This window comes from Abramis brama (genome assembly GCF_963993115.1).
Source record: "Abramis brama genome assembly, chromosome: 23".
NCBI classification, from domain to species: Eukaryota; Metazoa; Chordata; class Actinopteri; order Cypriniformes; family Leuciscidae; genus Abramis; species Abramis brama.
In genome coordinates, this window is record NC_139985.1 from 25909167 (window position 1) to 25927425 (window position 18259).

An 18259-nucleotide genomic window follows, 5' to 3' on the forward strand; every position below is an offset into this window, starting at 1 on the left:
TGACTTAATGGTAACACTTTATTTTGATGGTCCCTTTCGAACATTCTGTTGACTATAACTTTGCAACTACATGTCAACTAACTCTCATTAGAGTATTAATAGACGGTCTGCTTAATATTTGCTAACTCTTTATTATGATGGTCCCCCAATTCTACTGACTATAAGTAAATTTGCAACTACACGTCAACTTATTCTAACCCTAACCCTACCAGTCCACTAATACTAATACTCTAATGAGAGTTGGTAGACATGTAGGTGCAAAGTTACTTATAGTCAACAGAGTGTGTTAAAGGAATCATCAAAATAAAGTGAAACCGACTTAATTTCATTACTTTTTGTTGTTTTCAGCAACAATAAATCAGTAAGCAAAAGATAAACCAAATTCTCCAAGTACTGAAACAGAAGGCCTTCAGTTTTTTTTTTTCCTCAGATTCCATGCTGTCTGTGCTAACACTTTGATTAGCATTGCACAGTTGCATAGTAATGTCACCCCCCACTTCTATAATACCAGTAAATGTGGTAAAGGTGAACACACTCCCTCTGTCTTAGCAGAGGGGTCTAAAGCCCTCAGGAGTGGCAACAGAACCCTTTTATCCTTCCCCCTCTTTCCATTCCTCTCTTTCCTAGACACTTTAGGAGGTTTAAGATTTAAAGAACGCAAGGCTCAGCCAATTAGAGATATAGTGTTCACATCCCACGCGGGTCCTGCATTGTGTTTTCACACAGGGGAAATGAGCACTTATCTAAAGTGGCCAACGATAGAGCTTTGCTGTTTATGCCGCAGATCCTGTGACACAGCAAGCCCAAGAACTTAGAGTGCTCTTGAATGCGTTGTCATTTTCAGCGGTGAGATTTTAGACAGAAACAGGTCTGTAGTGCACAACAATGTTGGAGAGTAATTAAATAAGTCCACGTACATATTGTGGCTACATACTGTTGTCACTTCTCTTCATAATCTTGTTCTGTACACAGATTTTGGTTATCCATGCAAGTGTTAAGTGCATGGCAGTATGTAGCCTAAAAGTAGCATCGCGTATTTGTACTGCGATAAAACATCACATTCCGAATTGGGAAAATGAGCATTCTGATTCATTTTAGCATTCTTGTAGTGTAGCTAAATACTTTTTTGCTTGCAGCTATTGGTGCATTCAAATCATGTTGGAGTGATTGTATTTGCAAGTTGATAACAATGAAAACAAACAAGGAATAACAATGTGTTTGACTTATCATAATGTATTCTAATTATAATGTTGATGTGACCATTTTGTTTGTAGCTCAGTTATAGCTATTTAGCTGGTTTATGAGAAAACAAATTTGAGTAAATTAAATTTCCCATCATTCTCTGTGACAACACAAAAATTATAAAATACAGATATAACGCATATGTTAAACATCTAATATGAATCTTTTTGTTAACATTTTATTTTGATGGTCCCAACATTCTGTTGACTATAAGTAATTTTGCTACATGTCAACTAACTCTTATTAGAGTATTAACAGACTGTCTGCTTAATATCTGCTAACTCATTATTGTGATGGTCCCTAACAGACATTCTACTGACTATAAGTAACTTTACAAATACATGTCAACTTATTCTAACCCTACCAGTCTACTTATTCTCTACTAACACTCTACTGAGAGTTAGTAGACATATAACGTTACTTATAGTCAACAAAATGTGTTAAAGGGACCATCAAAATAAAGTAAAACCATATTTTTGTTCTAATTTATGTCAGGAAGTAAATATGAAAATAAAATTCTCCAGAAAATCCATTTTATCAATTGACCAAAATCACCTGAATGCCTGCCATGTCATAGTTATAAAAATCATATGTATGAAATTTCCAGGTTGGCTTGAATGTGGGATACCCTTATGCAGTTCTCAGCTGGTTTCCAACTGAGGCTAAGCAGGATTCAGCCTGGTCATTTCATGGATGGGAGACCTCGTAGTGAAGGGGGTACTATGGCCCGGTTTCACAGGCAGGGTTTAAATTGAGCCAGGATTAGGCCTTAGATAAATTAGGACATTCAAGTATCTTTATAAATGTGCCTTAGAAAAAGCATTACTGGTACATTTTAGTTCTATGACTAGATTTAAGCCGTGTCTGTGAAACCGGGGAAAAAAGCACTGTCCTTTGGCTTAAACCAGGATCCTGTCAATTTGTAGGTTGTTTTTTGATCTGCTTCCTGGCAAAATTTGCTGGTCTCTATCCATCATGGCTTCCTAATCATTTCCATGCACATAGATTAGCTAAATCACAGTGTTCCTGTCCCAAACAGCACCCTAAGCTCTCATGGTCTTCTTCTGTCTATACTTTCATGACATAAAGCTGCTTTGACTGTAGGGAAGAAGTCTGTTGCGGAGCTCGTATGGATTAAGAGCAGATAGCAACTACAAAGGGGACACTCGTGAGCACCCTTCTGAAACCTAGAATGATAAACGGGGGGGTTTCAGGGCTTTTCAGTTCCGCTCCTATAGGGCCACGGCCTGCAGAGTTCAATCCTAAACCAAACACACTTGACTGTAATGATCAAGTAATCCTAAAGACGTTGATTTGCTGGTTCTGAGGTGTTTAATTAGTGTTGAAACTAAACCCTCCAGGTCATGGCCCTCTAGCCCTGTCCTACAGTCTTGTGGACACATGCTGCAGCCATTGTATGCAAGGACGCAAGTGCACATGAAGTGTGCCATTTGGGACAGAGCCTCTGTCTTATCTTCACCAGTGGTCGGTGGGAGTTCCTATGCATCATCCAGGGGTGCGTTTACCGAAAGCATTGTTAGCCAACTATGGTCACAAGTTCCGCCATTATCAGCATCCCACTAAACATTAGACGTCGGATAGACGCGCAGATCATGTCTATATTGGGTCCGTCGGTCCATGACCAATTCTGGACATCTATTCGACGTCCAAACTAGGTCCACTATTTGGACGTCCAACCATGACCCAACTTGGACGTCATATTGACGTTAAACATTGGACCTTTGAACTGGGTAATTTTTTTGGACGTCATTTGGACGTCTATGACAGGTGCAGGAAATTTACATGATTACTAGGGGTGTAACGGTTCACAAAATTCACGGTTCGGTTCGATATATACGATATACTTGTGTTAATAATTTTTTTTTTATTCTTTTTTTTTTTATTCAAACTAAAATCATAAAGTATGATATTTTTTTCTTTGAGCAATTCTAGAGCTATAATTGACTCTTCTTAGGAGCATATAAAACAAAACAGCTCCTTGGAAAAAATTAAATGTAATATTGTAGTAGTTGGTGAATGTTGCTGATCTGTGGACACTGGATAGTTCATTCATGGCACAATGTTTCTTCCTGGTTTCCACATCAGTGCTGTTTGATCCGTTAATAACGGGGAAATGTGAATGTTTCTCACTAGATCTCGCAGCGATGTTATTACTTCTGGGGCGAATTCAAATGCTTTCTTTACTGGATCTCTTATTAGCGCTGTGTGTAACAGTGTCGCACGATCACGATCGGCTCGCGCTGCACTGGTCCAAACTGATAAACGGTCCTTCAACCACACAATAACGAGCAGTTTCGTTCCGCTTGCATTACGTTTGCCATTTGATGTTGGGAAATGTTGTGGTCGCGCCGGCGTCTCTTGCCACGCGCAACGCGCCTACATTTGAAATAACGAAATTTTGGTCGGCAGGAAAAATGGTCCAACTGTCGTTGGACTAACAGTACCGAACACCGAACCGAAAGCCTCGTACCGAACGGTTCAATAGCCTACGAATACGCGTATTGTTACACCCCTGATTACTTTGTAATATTTTTATTTTATTTACAAATATCAACATTGTTATTATCAACATGATTAATACATATGAATACAGATTATTTAGGCCTATAATTATTTAAGATCACTTTCCAAAAACTCCATTTGATCGTCTCAGCATCAGGTGATAACCATAACTGGAGACGCCTTCAAAGGTGTGATGCTGTAGCTCAAACAGTAGAGCGTTGACGTGTGTGTGTGAGCGTACATTGTGTGTGTGTGTGTGATGAGGAGAAGCCTAAAGAAGCCGCTGTTTTGTTTGAGCGCACTGAGCGCGATTATTGTTTGGAAAAGACTTATCTAATAAAACACACGATCCACAGCAAGTCGACCCCATCTCCTTCCTTCTTCCCACAAACGAACTTTTGTGGACGGACGTCAACATTAGACGTGCGGAAGACGTCGGAAAAAAGACGTCATCTGGCGTCACAGTCTGCACCTTCAGGGGAGCAAAATTGGACGTGCAAAAACGACGTAGAAAAGACGTCATTTCGACGTGTCTATGCGCAGTGGGATAGTTCATTGAGTCTGTGTTTCCCGAAACCATAGTTCCAACGAACATTCGCAAACAGCATCGCAAAGTTGTGTGGTTGGAACGACAGCTCTCGACCTGTGGTTAAAAGCATAATTTCTTGTTTACATCTCATTTGGACGTAATAAATACTTATCTTTGGCAAAATAAGCAAGCTGACATTCAGTACAATCTGTATCTTTTATTTTGAATACATACAAATGTAATTTAGGTCTTTTAGTTTGTCAAGAGATTTAAAGCACTGTTTTTGAAGAGTGCGTATGTGCGCACGAGCGAGCCTATGATTGAATCTGGAAATAAATTAAATTAAATTAATTCCAAACCTCATCACAAGTCAGATTGTGGATTGATAACATTCAGAATTTTCCATTGGTAAGAGGAGGAGTTGTAGTCTGTCCAGCAGGTTTAATCACTAGTTAAGTTTCAATCATAGCTTTTCAGGCTATCGTTTTAAAATAGCTTCCCCAAGACTTTAATAATTGCCGGAGCTAAAATTCTCAGGAAAGTGGACCTCTGGGAGCAGGATTGGACACCGTTGACTTTGACCAACATGTAGCACCAGTACTAATCCAGCTATCTCGTGTGCTAAGACTAATAGGAACCGATGGAGTTGCAGAGAGCATGAATGGAGGGCCGATTTATTAGAGGCTTTCATTACAGAGAAAAAGTCACTGTTTGTGTGGGTACATTCATTAGTGTGTGCACTCTGTTCCACCACCAAACACTTTAAACCACAGAGAGCTTTCTGGCACAGTGCCATGTCGGCCATTAAGCAAGTATCTTTTAGTTACTGTTGGCACTTTTGCCTCTTTGGTGCTGAGAGACCCTGCAGAAGACAGTCTAGAGGACATTAAAAGAGAGAGAGAGAAAGGGATGGGGATCTCACATCCACACAGATAACAGTGGGCATCAAAGGTGGCACAGGGTGGCAGAGGAAAGCGCCTCTTTTCTCAAGCCTTCTCTAGATAAGCCTTTTTATTTGGCAGTGATGTACCAGAGCTCTTTACGATAAGTTTAACTAAACACTGAAAGAAATCAGTCAGGAGAAGTGATGCTAAAAGAAGGCACTAAAAGGGGAGAGACACATTTGGCTCGTATGTCACTGTTAGCCATGATAGGAAAAAAGACACCATCTATGGATCATTTCAGGAACAGGTCGATGCCAACGATCCGAGCAAAGGTTCAGCAAGTGAGTATTCATAGCCGAGAGCTGAGATAGGGCTAAAGAGCAGCGTGTTATTATTATGAGGAGCTTTCAGGAGCCGTCCGGGGGCCTGATGTCTCTCTTGTTATCTTCATTAAATGTCCCTTGTGTTTATTTGTTGTTGTCTAGCTGTCTCTTCAGCTTGAAGGACACCATCTAAATTAACAGGGATGCTTATTGGAACTCCCACATCTGCTGAACTCCCCACGCTCACACACACACACACACACACACACACTTCCTTCCCCTCCTCTCAGCACCTGTGGCGCCACCTCCCTGCGGAGAGAACAAGCTCACACGTAATTTAATTATCAGTCTGTCTGTATGTGTGAGTGTGGGTGTGCATTATGTCTATCCTGGCACTAAAGTTATTAATTATCGCGTGTGTTAACAGCAGCTTGGCACCTTGAAGAAACGGTTGTGAGAGCTTATGCAGCATTGGTCAGAATTGGTGGAAGATTCATATATATTCAGCCAAGCTGCACTTAGACAAACGAGCACACAATTCTGATGTCGGGTCTGTCAAAATGAGCCCATTGTAAATGGTATTAGCCTTGACTGTGACTAAGATGGAAAGTCACAACACTGGCAACATGAATGGTAAAAACAACAGGAAACTAATGGATATTCTGACACGTTTACAGTCAAACAACTCTACATATTTTCACAGGCTACAATATAACAGATTTTCATAATACATTTTTTGTACATTCACACCATTTCTGTTATTAAAAAAAAGCAAACAAGTTTTACAAAGCACACATATCTGATTAGTGACACTAACATGACAATACTGACACCTGCTGGATGACTTATGGACTGCATCAGCTGATGATGATTCTATTCTATTCCATTCTCATTTTTTTTCTACCTTTTTCTATTCTGTTTTTATTCATTTTATATACTCTATTCTTTTTTATTTAGTTTGCTATTTTATTCTTTGTTGTTGTTTTTACCATGTTTCTGTTTCTATTGTGATATTTAATTCTTATTTTTATTTGCTGTTTTCTATTCTATTTATTTACTTTGCTTTCTTTTGCTCTGTTTGTTGTATTCTAATCTTTGTTTTTTACATTCTACTGTGGTATATTGCTTTCTATTCTATTCATTTCCTTTCCTTTGCTCTGTTTGTTGTATCCTAATCTTTGTTTTTTACATTCTACTGTGGTATATTGCTTTATATTCCATTCCATTCCTTTCCTTTGCTTTCCTTTCCTTTCCTTTCCTTTCCTTTCCTTTCCTTTCCTTTCCTTTCCTTTCCTTTCCTTTCCTTTCCTCTATTTGTTGTATTCTAATCTTTGTTTTTTACATTCTAATGTGTTCTATTCTATTCTATTCTATTCTATTCTATTCTATTCTATTCTATTCTATTCTATTCTATTCTATTCTTTTCTATTTTACATTTTATTTACTTTAATTTTTAAAAAAAAATATTTTTATTTTTATTTTAAATATTATTTTATTTTATCTAATCAAATTTCCTCTGATTTCTAATGTATTCTTTTATTTTATTTGATACACCTCAGAGGTATCAGTGTGGAGAACAAGCCAGAACTGCAGCGTGTGTTGGAGCAAAGGAAGAGAGAGCAGATGATAAAACAGAGAAAGCAGGAGGAGGAAGCCAGGAGGAAAATCTCTCCACTGGAACAGGAGCTTCTCAAGAGACACCAGAAACTAGAGGAGGTAGAAACCATATCTCAAGCTCAATATCCTCTTCTTGTATATCAGAGATCTATCATACTAAAACCTCTTTCAGATGAATATCCTGTTTATCTGCAAAACACCAACCAAATATGCGCTAAATAATTGACAGATATATTTGTGTGTGTGTTTTGTGCTTTAGCTGGAGAAGGAGCAAGCAAGTGTGGAGGACAGCAACTGCAGCGCCCCAGAGTTCATCAAAGTTAAGGAGAACCTGAGACGAACGTCCTTTACAAGTTCCGGAGAGAAGGAGGTGTAGGGACACAGACTGGTTCCAGATGTGTGTGTTTGTACACAGCCAGTAACATAGAGACCTAAACACTGATCTTCTCTACTGCCTGTCTCACACCAACAACACCTTCAGCGCTCTCTGGAGCAGGTTCAGAGAGGACCGAGATAAAGACAGGACCCAAAGAACCTCTGCTACATCTTCACTTCATCAAGAGCTTGATGCTCAAGAGGTTTAAAGAGACTGCGACGAGAAAGAGTGTGTTGTTCTTTCTGCTCTGGATTGGGCACGATGGGTTAAAGATTAACTGTCCAGGCTGCTTGTGTGTGTGTGTGTGTGTGTGTGTGTGTGTGTGTGTGTGTGTGTGTGTGTGTGTGTGTGTGTGTGTGTGTGTGTGTGTGTGCGTGCGTGCGTGCGTGCGTGCGTGCGTGCGTGTGTGTGTGTGTATGCATGGATGGACAGCTATGTTCTGGTTCTGTCACATCTGATAAAAAAAAGTAAAAACAAGGTACAAGGAGTAGTTTCAGAGTGAATAAACACTCTATTTCTCTCTAACCGAAAGGCTGAACATTTATAAGGCGACAATTAGACAAACATATCAGTATTATAGACAAATTATTGCTTACCAAACCGCCAAATATTTGTTCATTGCCTAATTTTAAACGTTGTCTCTTACACTTAACAATCAGCACTTGTCACTTTTAAATGAAAATATAACAACTACTATTGTTTTTAGCCTTCATCACCCTTGATTTTAAGCTGGAAAAAAAAGAACATAACATTGATCATTACTACAATGATGGCTAAAATGATGATGCACCATTACAAGAAGCTAACTATTTAATTCGACACGTCAGAGAGTTAAACCTGTGTGAAAATAGAGTTGTCTGGTTTGTGCTTATTCCAGTGCCTTTGTTTAAGTAATGCAACAGTATGGGCTACCTGACATGGTTCAGTGTATGTTGCACAGAATTTTGTTCATAGTCTTTATGAATCTTTATGAAATGTTCCATAACATGGCTGCGTATCAGGAAAAGTAAAGTTTCTTTCAAATGATTTGCTGCTTCATTGTTTAAACAAACATTTACAAATAAAAAATAGAACATAAAGCACTAATGGCTGAATATGTTCACTCTCAGACCATTTATTTTATTATTTTTATTTAAAGCTGCAGTCCGTAACTTTTTGGGGTTAAAAATTATTCAAAATAAATTTGTGAGCAAGTACATAACCAGCCAGTGTTCAAAACTATCTGCTTGCCTTAGCAAAACGGTAAGCCTGTAATAATGTTTTTAATTCCAGTGGCACTGGTGGATTTCCCCGGGAAATTCGAGCATGTCTTTGCGTCATTACGTCACATCTGTACACATAAAGAAGAGTCTCGGCTAGTAGGCTATGTTGCGTGTGAGGATGTTGGAGGTGGAGATTTATAGCCTTTTCTCACAGCACTCGATATAATTAAACTTATCAATTTGATGGCGGATCCAGAAAGGTTCAAACGACAATAACCAGTGACAACTGGAGATTCACCCATTGTAAAATGCAAAAGACTTTAGAGTGGCTACAGAAAAAAAGAGACTGCAACCGGGCCCATGCGCAAACAAGGATAAATATCGGAAGGGCATTAAATGTAGTCACGCAATGCTGATGTTGTTAACATTAACAATTTGAGAACAAAGTATAATTTGCACGGTTTGAAGTGATATGATAAGCGAGCGTTAGATTTAATCAGCATGATTTACTGCAATGATTTTTCCCCTTAGTTGGTCAGAACAAAAGTGGATGTTACTTACTTGTTTAGATCACATTTTCCGGTGAAAATTCTTATGTTGGTCATACTTCCAAAAAGTAGAATCTGTGATTGCGAATGACGGCGCGGTGACTGACATTCTCCTCAAAACATTGGATTCGTCCGCGCTGTGCCGTGCCGAGGCACAACCCACGTAAAGTTGATAACTCCGCGAATAACTGCAATTGCAGATTTCGAACAGAGATGGCGACAAAGAGGAAAAACTACGGACTGCTGCTTTAACATAAGTCATGTTTCCATTTTTTCTCTGTATTAGATTGTTTTAAAGTAAAATTGAAATAATATGTATTTGCTGCCTTTTCTGGCCCCTAAAGCCATTGGATAATACAACAATCAATTTGTTACTTGAGTACAATTCAGTGTTTATTTACTTATGTCAAAATCATAAGAAAATATAATAGGCTATATTTTTTGTAGCTTTAGCCATGACCTTTTGATTCTTATAAACAGAGAACTTACACAATAAATAAAAGTTACACATGCTTCATATAAATAAATAAAAAATATATATAGTAATAATAAATGTACATTTTGATTTTGTGCCCTTTATTTCCTGACATTAAATAATTAGTTGGTATTCTTTTATTCAAACAAATACCAACAACACAAATCAGCTTTTTGCAAAACACACACTTGCAAAGAACCACTACACTACATGCACCAACAAGTTAACAATAAGCTATCAAGTTCAACTCTGTTCAATGCCAGCTCCCTGTCCACAGGGCCAGGCTTCCAGTGTGTGTGTGTGTGTGTGTGTGTGTGTGTGTGTGTACGTGCGTGTGTGTGTGTGTGTGTGTGTTGTGAATTTTAACTAGCTGCTCTAAAAGTGAAGTGATGCTACAGGAGGTCACAGGGCCCGGTTCAGGGTTATCATGCTCGGTTTCACTTTAATGGGTCCTCGGTGGAGTTTTTTTTTTTTTTTTCACTGATGGAAATTCTCCATCTTGCCCTCCATCCAGCTTCTCGATAGCTTCTTAATTAGAGGGACAGGTAACACTATATCCCGAATCACAAGACCCTTTGTCCACAAAAACACGCTATCCACCTCTAATCTGTTTAATCCCTAAGAATCTTCAGGATCCGATTTGTTGTGCTCTAGTAAACAAGGGCTAAATTGTTTGACGCGAGGCAGTTGTGAACCTGAACTGAACGATGGCACACCTGAACTACATGCAACACAACAGCCTGAACATGAACACTGTGTTTTAGGGAGACGCTTCAGGTGCAAATACCAGGCCAACACACAATGCATCTGCTATGAATCATTAATATGATTCAATTTCATTTTAAACCAAATTAATGTAAGATACAAAAATGATAATCAATTGATAAGCACATTTAGCCATTAAATGTAAAAAAGGAGTGACAGAAGCTAGTTATCGCACTTTCAGTGAATATCTCAGTTTTATTTTTGAATGTTCACACAAAACCTTAAAGTTACACTACCATTCAAAAGTTTGAGGTTGGTAAGATTTTTTAATGCTTTTGAAAGTCTCTTATGCTCACCAAATCTGCATTTATTTGAGCAAGAATACCGTAAATATCATTACAATTTCTAATAACTGTTTTTAATATATATTAAAATGTAATTTATTCCTGTGATCAAAGCTGAATTTTCAGCATTGTTACTCCAGTCTTCAGTGTCACATGATCCTTCAGAAATCATTCTAATATGATGATTTGATGCTCAAGAAACATTTCTTATTATTATCAATGTTGAAAACAGTGTTTTTTTAGAATTCTTTGATGAATTGAAAATTCAAAAGAACAGCATTTATTTGAAATATATATTTTTGTAACCATTTAAATGTCTTTACTGTCACTTTTGGTCAATTTAATGCACACTTGCTGAATAAAAATATTAATTTCTAAAAAGAAAATCTTACTGACCTATATTTTTGAAGAATATTCAGCAATTCAGCATAGCATTTAATCTGGTTGCAATAGACGTATTAATGATTTGTTATATTAACGGTACGGAAGGAAAAAATACCATTTTAATTATCAGGAGAATAATCAGTGAACACAAATTTTCTGAATTTTTTATACAATCGAATCAAATCTGTATTTATAGTTTTATAGATTGTGAACAGTAAAAAAAAAAACAGGCAAAATCCATGACATTATTGCCCAGGAAAAGGATACATTTTAATGAACATATAGTGGTGCGTGTAGTCACACTATATGGAGTAAGTTGTCATAAAGAATCCTTTTATTAAACAGTTTATTAGACTTTTCAGCAAAATATACACAATACAACAATTATGAAACAGAAAATGATCTATGAAACACCGAAAATGTAAAAGATAGCATACAAAAATATCACATTTTGACCAAAGGATATAATAATTGAAGAACTGTACAAAATTCTAACATCTAAAACACATATAACGACATACCCCACAATTTTGTTCAAAAATAGCTCTGTGGTTTTAATGTATTCATATTTGCCCATGCAGCAGCTTTTACAAAAATTGTACTATTTAAAAACAAGCAGGCAGAGACATTTTAAGCCTATATTTAAGTAAATATGATACGTTATGATAATATATATGTGTCCCAATGAACCACATCTAAAATTGACGGAAAGCAGCAGAACATTCAGTGACACATCTGAAGACTCCAGCTTCTTGTCTGTTTCTTGCAGCTGGCTTGCTCTGTGTCCAGTGTTTACCTCACACAGGTTCTGATAACATCTGAAGATGTGCAGTAGTTTGCCCAGTGTTGGCTAAACTGCGCTCTGGTTTATGCAAATGTCCGTTCCTGTTTTGGGCCAGTTCCATGTGTCCGGGCGGATGCTGAAGGTCACACCCCTCTGCTGTGGGACGGGCTTGAGTCTCAGGTGAGGTAAAAGCGGCAGGATTCTGAACTCAGAGCTGAGATGAGACATGGAGCCACACGGACAGCTCATACCAACGCTACTCGTCCTCATGCTTGTGACCTACATCTGTGAGGCAGGTATGGGAAACTTTTCCTTTTTATGTTTTTCTCATTTTACTTAAACTTTTTTTTTTTTTTTTTTTTATGAGTTACCATTATCTGATGAAGAGCCACTTGGCTTGAAATGTCACCTGTGGTGAGAACATGAAATAAAAAAATGGATTTATTTTTATTTTTGGAGCTATGGTGTGCCAACTTTTCCTTCCTTTTTTATGATAATGAATTGACAGTTTTTATCATTGATAAAGGTAGTTTATATATATACACTAGTCAAAAGTTTTGGATCGGTAATATTTGTAATGTTTTTAAAAGAAGTCTCTTCTGCTTACCAAGGCTGCATTTATTTGATTAAAAATACAAAAAAAATATTTTAAAAATGATTAAATACAAAAAAATAGAATTTTGTAACATTATAAATGTCTTTACTGTAACTTTTGATTAAGTTAATTCATCCTTGATGAATAAAAGTATTGATTTATTTTATTTATGTCCCCCCAAAAATTAAATAAATATTCTTACTGACCCCAAACTTTTGAAAGGTAGTGTTTAATGTAACAGAAGCTTTCTATTTCAGATAAATGCTGTTCTTTTGAACTTTCTATTCATCAAAGAATCCTGAAATAACTGTTTTCAACAATGATAATAATGAGAAACGTTTCTTGAGCATCAAATCATCATATTAGAATGATTTCTGAAGGATCATGTGACACTGAAGACTGGAGTAATGATGCTGAAAATTCAGCTTTGATCACAGGAATAAATTACATTTGAATATATATTCACATAGAAAACAGTTATTTTAAATTGTAATAATATTTCACAATATTACTGTTTTTTTATTTAGTTTTAGTTTTTCAAATAAATGCAGCCTTGGTGAGCAGAAGAGACTTATTCTAAAAACATTAAAAATCTTACCGATCCAAAACTTTTGACTGATAAGTGTATATATATATGATATTTTATACTATTATTTATACTATTGTATTTTTATATTTGTATTAACATTAATTTTAATTAACATTTAAATTAATAATTTTATGCAGTGCATTTATGGTGTACATACATGTTTTTACAATGTACTTATATTTTAAAAATCCCTGCATGTGATTACAGCTGTAATTCATTTCTCTATTTACATCTATAATTACACTGTTGACCCTTCACTCACCCCTTAACCCATCCTTGAACTTCCCAATACCACCAAACCTGACCCTAACCTCACCCGTATCCCTGCTCAATAGCTGCAAATGGCTTTTGAAATACAACATGAAAACAAAAGTACCTTCTTTTTTACAAACTTAATTTATAAAGTTATCTCAACTTTTGGAAGGTTTGAAAAAGAAACAGTGCGGAAGATTCCCTGTGATAAACTGATGATGTGATTGGGTTGTTTGTTTCAGCACTGATCCGGAAGTCTTCCGCGGTGGACTTTCTGAGGTCTGGGAGAGAGAAGCGTGCGGTGGGATGTCAACATGGAGGCTGTAGCTCTGAAGACAGCGAGGCAGAAGAACTACTGGAGGCCAACTCAGATTACGTGAGTGGACTACAAACGCATGGAAGCCAACATCAGCTCTTTTTTTACATTATAGCCACTAAAATGTAGATATCACATTGAATGTCGGCCATTCCAAACCTTTTATTTGTATAATATTGGTGCTTTAGTGAGACAATCTTAAGGGTTTTAACCCTGTTTTACTGACAGATGTATTATGTGATGTAGAATCAGTTTAGTTGATTTTGAAACTGAAAAGTACCTCATTAAAACTGCTAATCTATTTTCACTCATCAGGAGCAGGACAACTCAAAGATGTTCTTCAATGGTGGATCTCAAGTAGGGGTGCACATGGTAAGACTCCAACACTAGATAGATAGATGGATGGATGGATAGATGGATGGATGGATGGATGGATGGGTGGGTGGGTAGATGGATGTAGAGAGAGGGAAGAATGGAGAGAGTGGGACAGATAGATAGATAGATAGATAGATAGATAGATAGATAGATAGATAGATAGATAGATAGATAGATAGATAGATAGATAGATAGATGGATAGATGGATGGATAGATACTTCATGTACTGTATCACTCACTTGCTTGTTCACATGTCTCAGTTACTAACATGTAAAGTGTAACTCAATCCATCCATTGGCGGCTTCTCTGAACTCCTGCCTTTCTCTCAGAGGCCTGACGGTGAGCCACAGGGAGAGGGATCAGGAATGTAGCCCTGCGGCTCATGGCTTCACCGGGGGAAACTCATGATCCGATACAAGCACAGGTGCTCCAATGTGGAACAAAGTCAGATACTATAATAATATCGTAGAATGAATTGTCTTAAAAATGAGAATAGACTCCTAAAGTGTTTTTGGATGTTAGAAAATCATGAATATTATGATTCAGTCTGAGATGGATACGTTTCTCATGTAATTCTAACATAGATGTGGTGATGCCAACTTTGGTGCTTTTTAAAGAATGCTGCTGTACAACCTGTTATTACACTATATCATGGTGCTAAATTGACATTATTCATTCTAGAGGACAGTATTTATACGCTATACAAACATAATGAATGAACCTAACACATTATAACTTCACTAAAAAAAACTCAATGTTGCCATGTTACATATTAGATTACAATTTATTTTTTTCTGGTGGCCAATGGGTCAATATATTCAGTAGACTCAGATGTAAAGATTCAAAACAATTCATGTTTTATTTTCCTTTACAAATAGGTTGTCATAAAAAATAAATCTTTGGACTGCATATCAATAAAATGTAAATGCCATGGTATATGATTATGCTAATCATTCAGTACCATGGTATTTGTCAAAGTGCCAGGGCATTGCCATCTAACACTATCATGTTTAGGCCTGTGTTGCTGTTTATGTCAACTTGTCAAAACACATACAATACAACCTATATTATTAGCCATACTGTATTTCATTTACAGTGTAGATCATAACATCATCAAAGCTGACTATATTTTTACCAATTTTTTTTCTTAAAAGTGCATGCTATTGATTTCTCAGTGCAAATGCTATTAGACTAAATGATTTACAAATATTACATATTTCCCTTTTCTGCTTTGTATTCTGGTTTTAATGTCTATATTGGCAACATACAAAAGCTTGCTGACATGCTAACATGAATAAACAGCATTATCTGCATTCTTGCTGGAACATTTCATTCAGAAAACAATATAAAATGAGTATATATGAATGAGTGGGCAGGGTGATTTTCACATCATTTTGTAGTAAAAACCCTCGGCTGCAAGATCCAGTTCTCAAAAGTCTTGTGAACAAATATCCAGTATGTGTTTTATGGCCACATAGAGTTACTAACCATGCATGATCCTCATTTTATAAAAAAATGCAAACATGTACATCCATATTGCTTGCATATTATCGCAGCAGAGTTTGTGCTGAATACATAATCAGACTTTAGCCATTAATATGTTATAAGTAACAGAAATAAGCACAAATGTCAGGGCATGTCAAAACACCTCCAAGGCCCATGAAACAGCTCAGACCTCAGAGGGTTAAATGTGTGATGCAGACTAACAGTAACATTAACCTTAACCATCAGCTAGGCCAGGGATGGGCAACTTCGGTCCTGGAGGGCCACTGTCCTGCAGAGTTTAGCTCCAACCCTGGCAAAAACTCTTTTCTAGTAATCCTGAAAGCATTGATTAGCTTGTTCAGGTGTGTTTAATTAGGGTTGGAGCTAAACTCTGCAGGACAGTGGCCCTTCAGGACTGAAGTTGCCCATCCCTGAGCTAGGCTGAACAACGATTTGCTGGGTTCTGATTGTCTTCAGATGGTCTTTAAAGTGTTTCTGCTGCCACCTCATGGCTGTCATTCACACAGAACCACTGCAATACCAGCGAGTGCCACTTGCATTCCACAGGTTGTGCAACATGCAGAGAAAAAGGAGAAAATCGTGTAGCGGAAAGCAATACTTTCAGTTTTGATATCTAACCCTGCTCTATGGGACAAACAAGGACACTTTCTTCTACCTGAGCAGGAATGTTTAAGAATGTTGAGAGGTAAAGCTTTTTTCACAGGAACACCAGAGAACCTCGGCCCACCTGACACCACTTCTTGCGACTGTGTGTGGCGTCCCTGGTGGCAGGTTGCTAGGCGATGCCACACATGTACACATGGTGAGCTGTCAGCTATACCGTGGGAGACTGAATGCTTCAGTGATTTGAGGAACCAGAAGGCAGGAGGGCAAGCCGGGGCCATATGAACAACTTTCAGGAGGAAATGGAACACCCTGGCGCCCCACAATAAAAGAGCAATACAAACTCTGCAGAGAAGATTCCGTATACTAGCCTTCTGCCAAATTATACACATGCTGAAATGCGACAGGCTGAAAGGGAAATCGAGTATTTACTATAACAGATGGTTATATATTCATCACATGGTTTATGTGAAGAAACAGAAATATAAATGGTTTGTAAGAGTAGTTTTATGAGACAAAAAAGCATTAGTCTGACATTTTAAAATAAGCATTAAAATAAGAAACAACCTGAAATAAAAATATAATCCACCTGGATGCGATTTGCTCCTGTAAATGTGCCATGAAAATATAGCTTTCCAAGACATAGCTGTAAACATATTAAAATGCTTGACAGATGTTTGTAAATCCAGCAGGCTAGTTCTACACTACTCTCTTTTCAACCAACCACACTGTACCATTTGTCCCTCATCTAGTTTATTGCTCTTATAAATATAAAAGGTATTCTACATGCAGTAAAATTTTAGACATTTTGGAAAGTTTAGACATTTTACACAAACTTCAATTACAAAACAACCATATTAATTTTTGAAATGATAACACCACTTGCTAAATTAAACGTGCAATGAGGTGAGGTTATGTGACAATAATGTAGTCACTACTGTTTGAAACCTACTGTTTGGGACCTATTATGCTCCTTTTTAGATGTAAGATGTAATATAAGTCTCAGATGTCCCCGGAATGTGTCTGTGAAGTTTCAGCTGGAAATACCCCACAGATCATTTATTTTATTGCCCATTTTTTAATTGGAAGGAAAAACATGCTGTGCATGTCTCTTTAAATGCAAATAAGCTGCTGCTCCCCGCCCCGCTTTCCAGAAGAGGGCGGAGCCTGTATAGCTTGTGCCTCAGTGTTGCCAGACATACGATAATTATCATATTTTTATGATAATTTTGACCTCTGTATGATGCATGATCAATAATAAAAAAATGATTTCAGAATTTTGTGACACTTCACATGATGGTCGTTGTAATCATAGGGTTCGTTGATCTAGCTGTGGATTCTAGGCTACTCTACCATCATGATTGTGAGGAGAATGTGAACTTGGTACACAATGTCTTCCATCTCATTCTCAACTCACGTTATGTCTTCTAAGCCAATCATCGTGAAGAATTACTCTCACGAGCAGTTAAACGTTCCTTTTGTATATTGTATACAAAGTTGTAGCCTATATCATAAACATGTAATTTCTGTCTGATTTGCAGTGCTTAGGTCAGTTGTTTCCAAGTTTATCAATCCTAGTTTAGCAATAAAGTAGTTTGCAGGTCGTGTCAAAAAGTTGTTGGTCTAGATAAATAGCTGTATTCTGTATGTTTGACTCGTGGACGATCATTTTCTTCCAAATACTATAATTTTAGGCTTCTGGTATGATACTTGGACTGGACATTTCCAATCTGGCAACACTGCCTCCTACTCTGCCTAAAACTAACAAAACATTCGTTTGGTTTTGATTATCATCTCTATTGTGGTCATATGAAATTACAGTTCTGCATCATCATTAAAGTTTATTGTCTGCATGCGTTTTAAAGCCATATCAGTCTTAACTTCTGATATGTGGTTTTCTGTGCGCACACATCCGAAGCTCACTCACAGAAAGCTGGATGTCAGACGGCGCATCCTTTGAGTATTAAAGGGGACATATCATGCCAAATGCACTTTTTAGCCCTTAAATGCATTTTGTTGTATATTTGGAGTGTTTAGAAGTACAGAAAATATGAAATTATTCTCTTCAGGTGCTTCGTTGATATCT

At 37.3% G+C, this 18259-nt stretch overlaps 1 protein-coding gene across 2 annotated transcripts in view; it reads left to right on the forward strand.

Moving 5' to 3' along the window:
- LOC311074645 (protein FAM107B) overlaps nt 1–8588 on the forward strand; it is a 32293-nt gene extending 23705 nt beyond the window's left edge. For both annotated transcript variants that reach the window (XM_084101378.1, XM_084101379.1), the window contains 2 exons: nt 7061–7217; nt 7378–8588. In XM_084101378.1, coding sequence (XP_083957504.1) covers nt 7061–7217; nt 7378–7494 — 274 coding nt within the window. In that variant the 3' untranslated portion in view covers nt 7495–8588. The remainder of the gene's footprint in view (nt 1–7060; nt 7218–7377) is intronic.
- Nucleotides 8589–18259: the final 9671 nt, after the last annotated feature.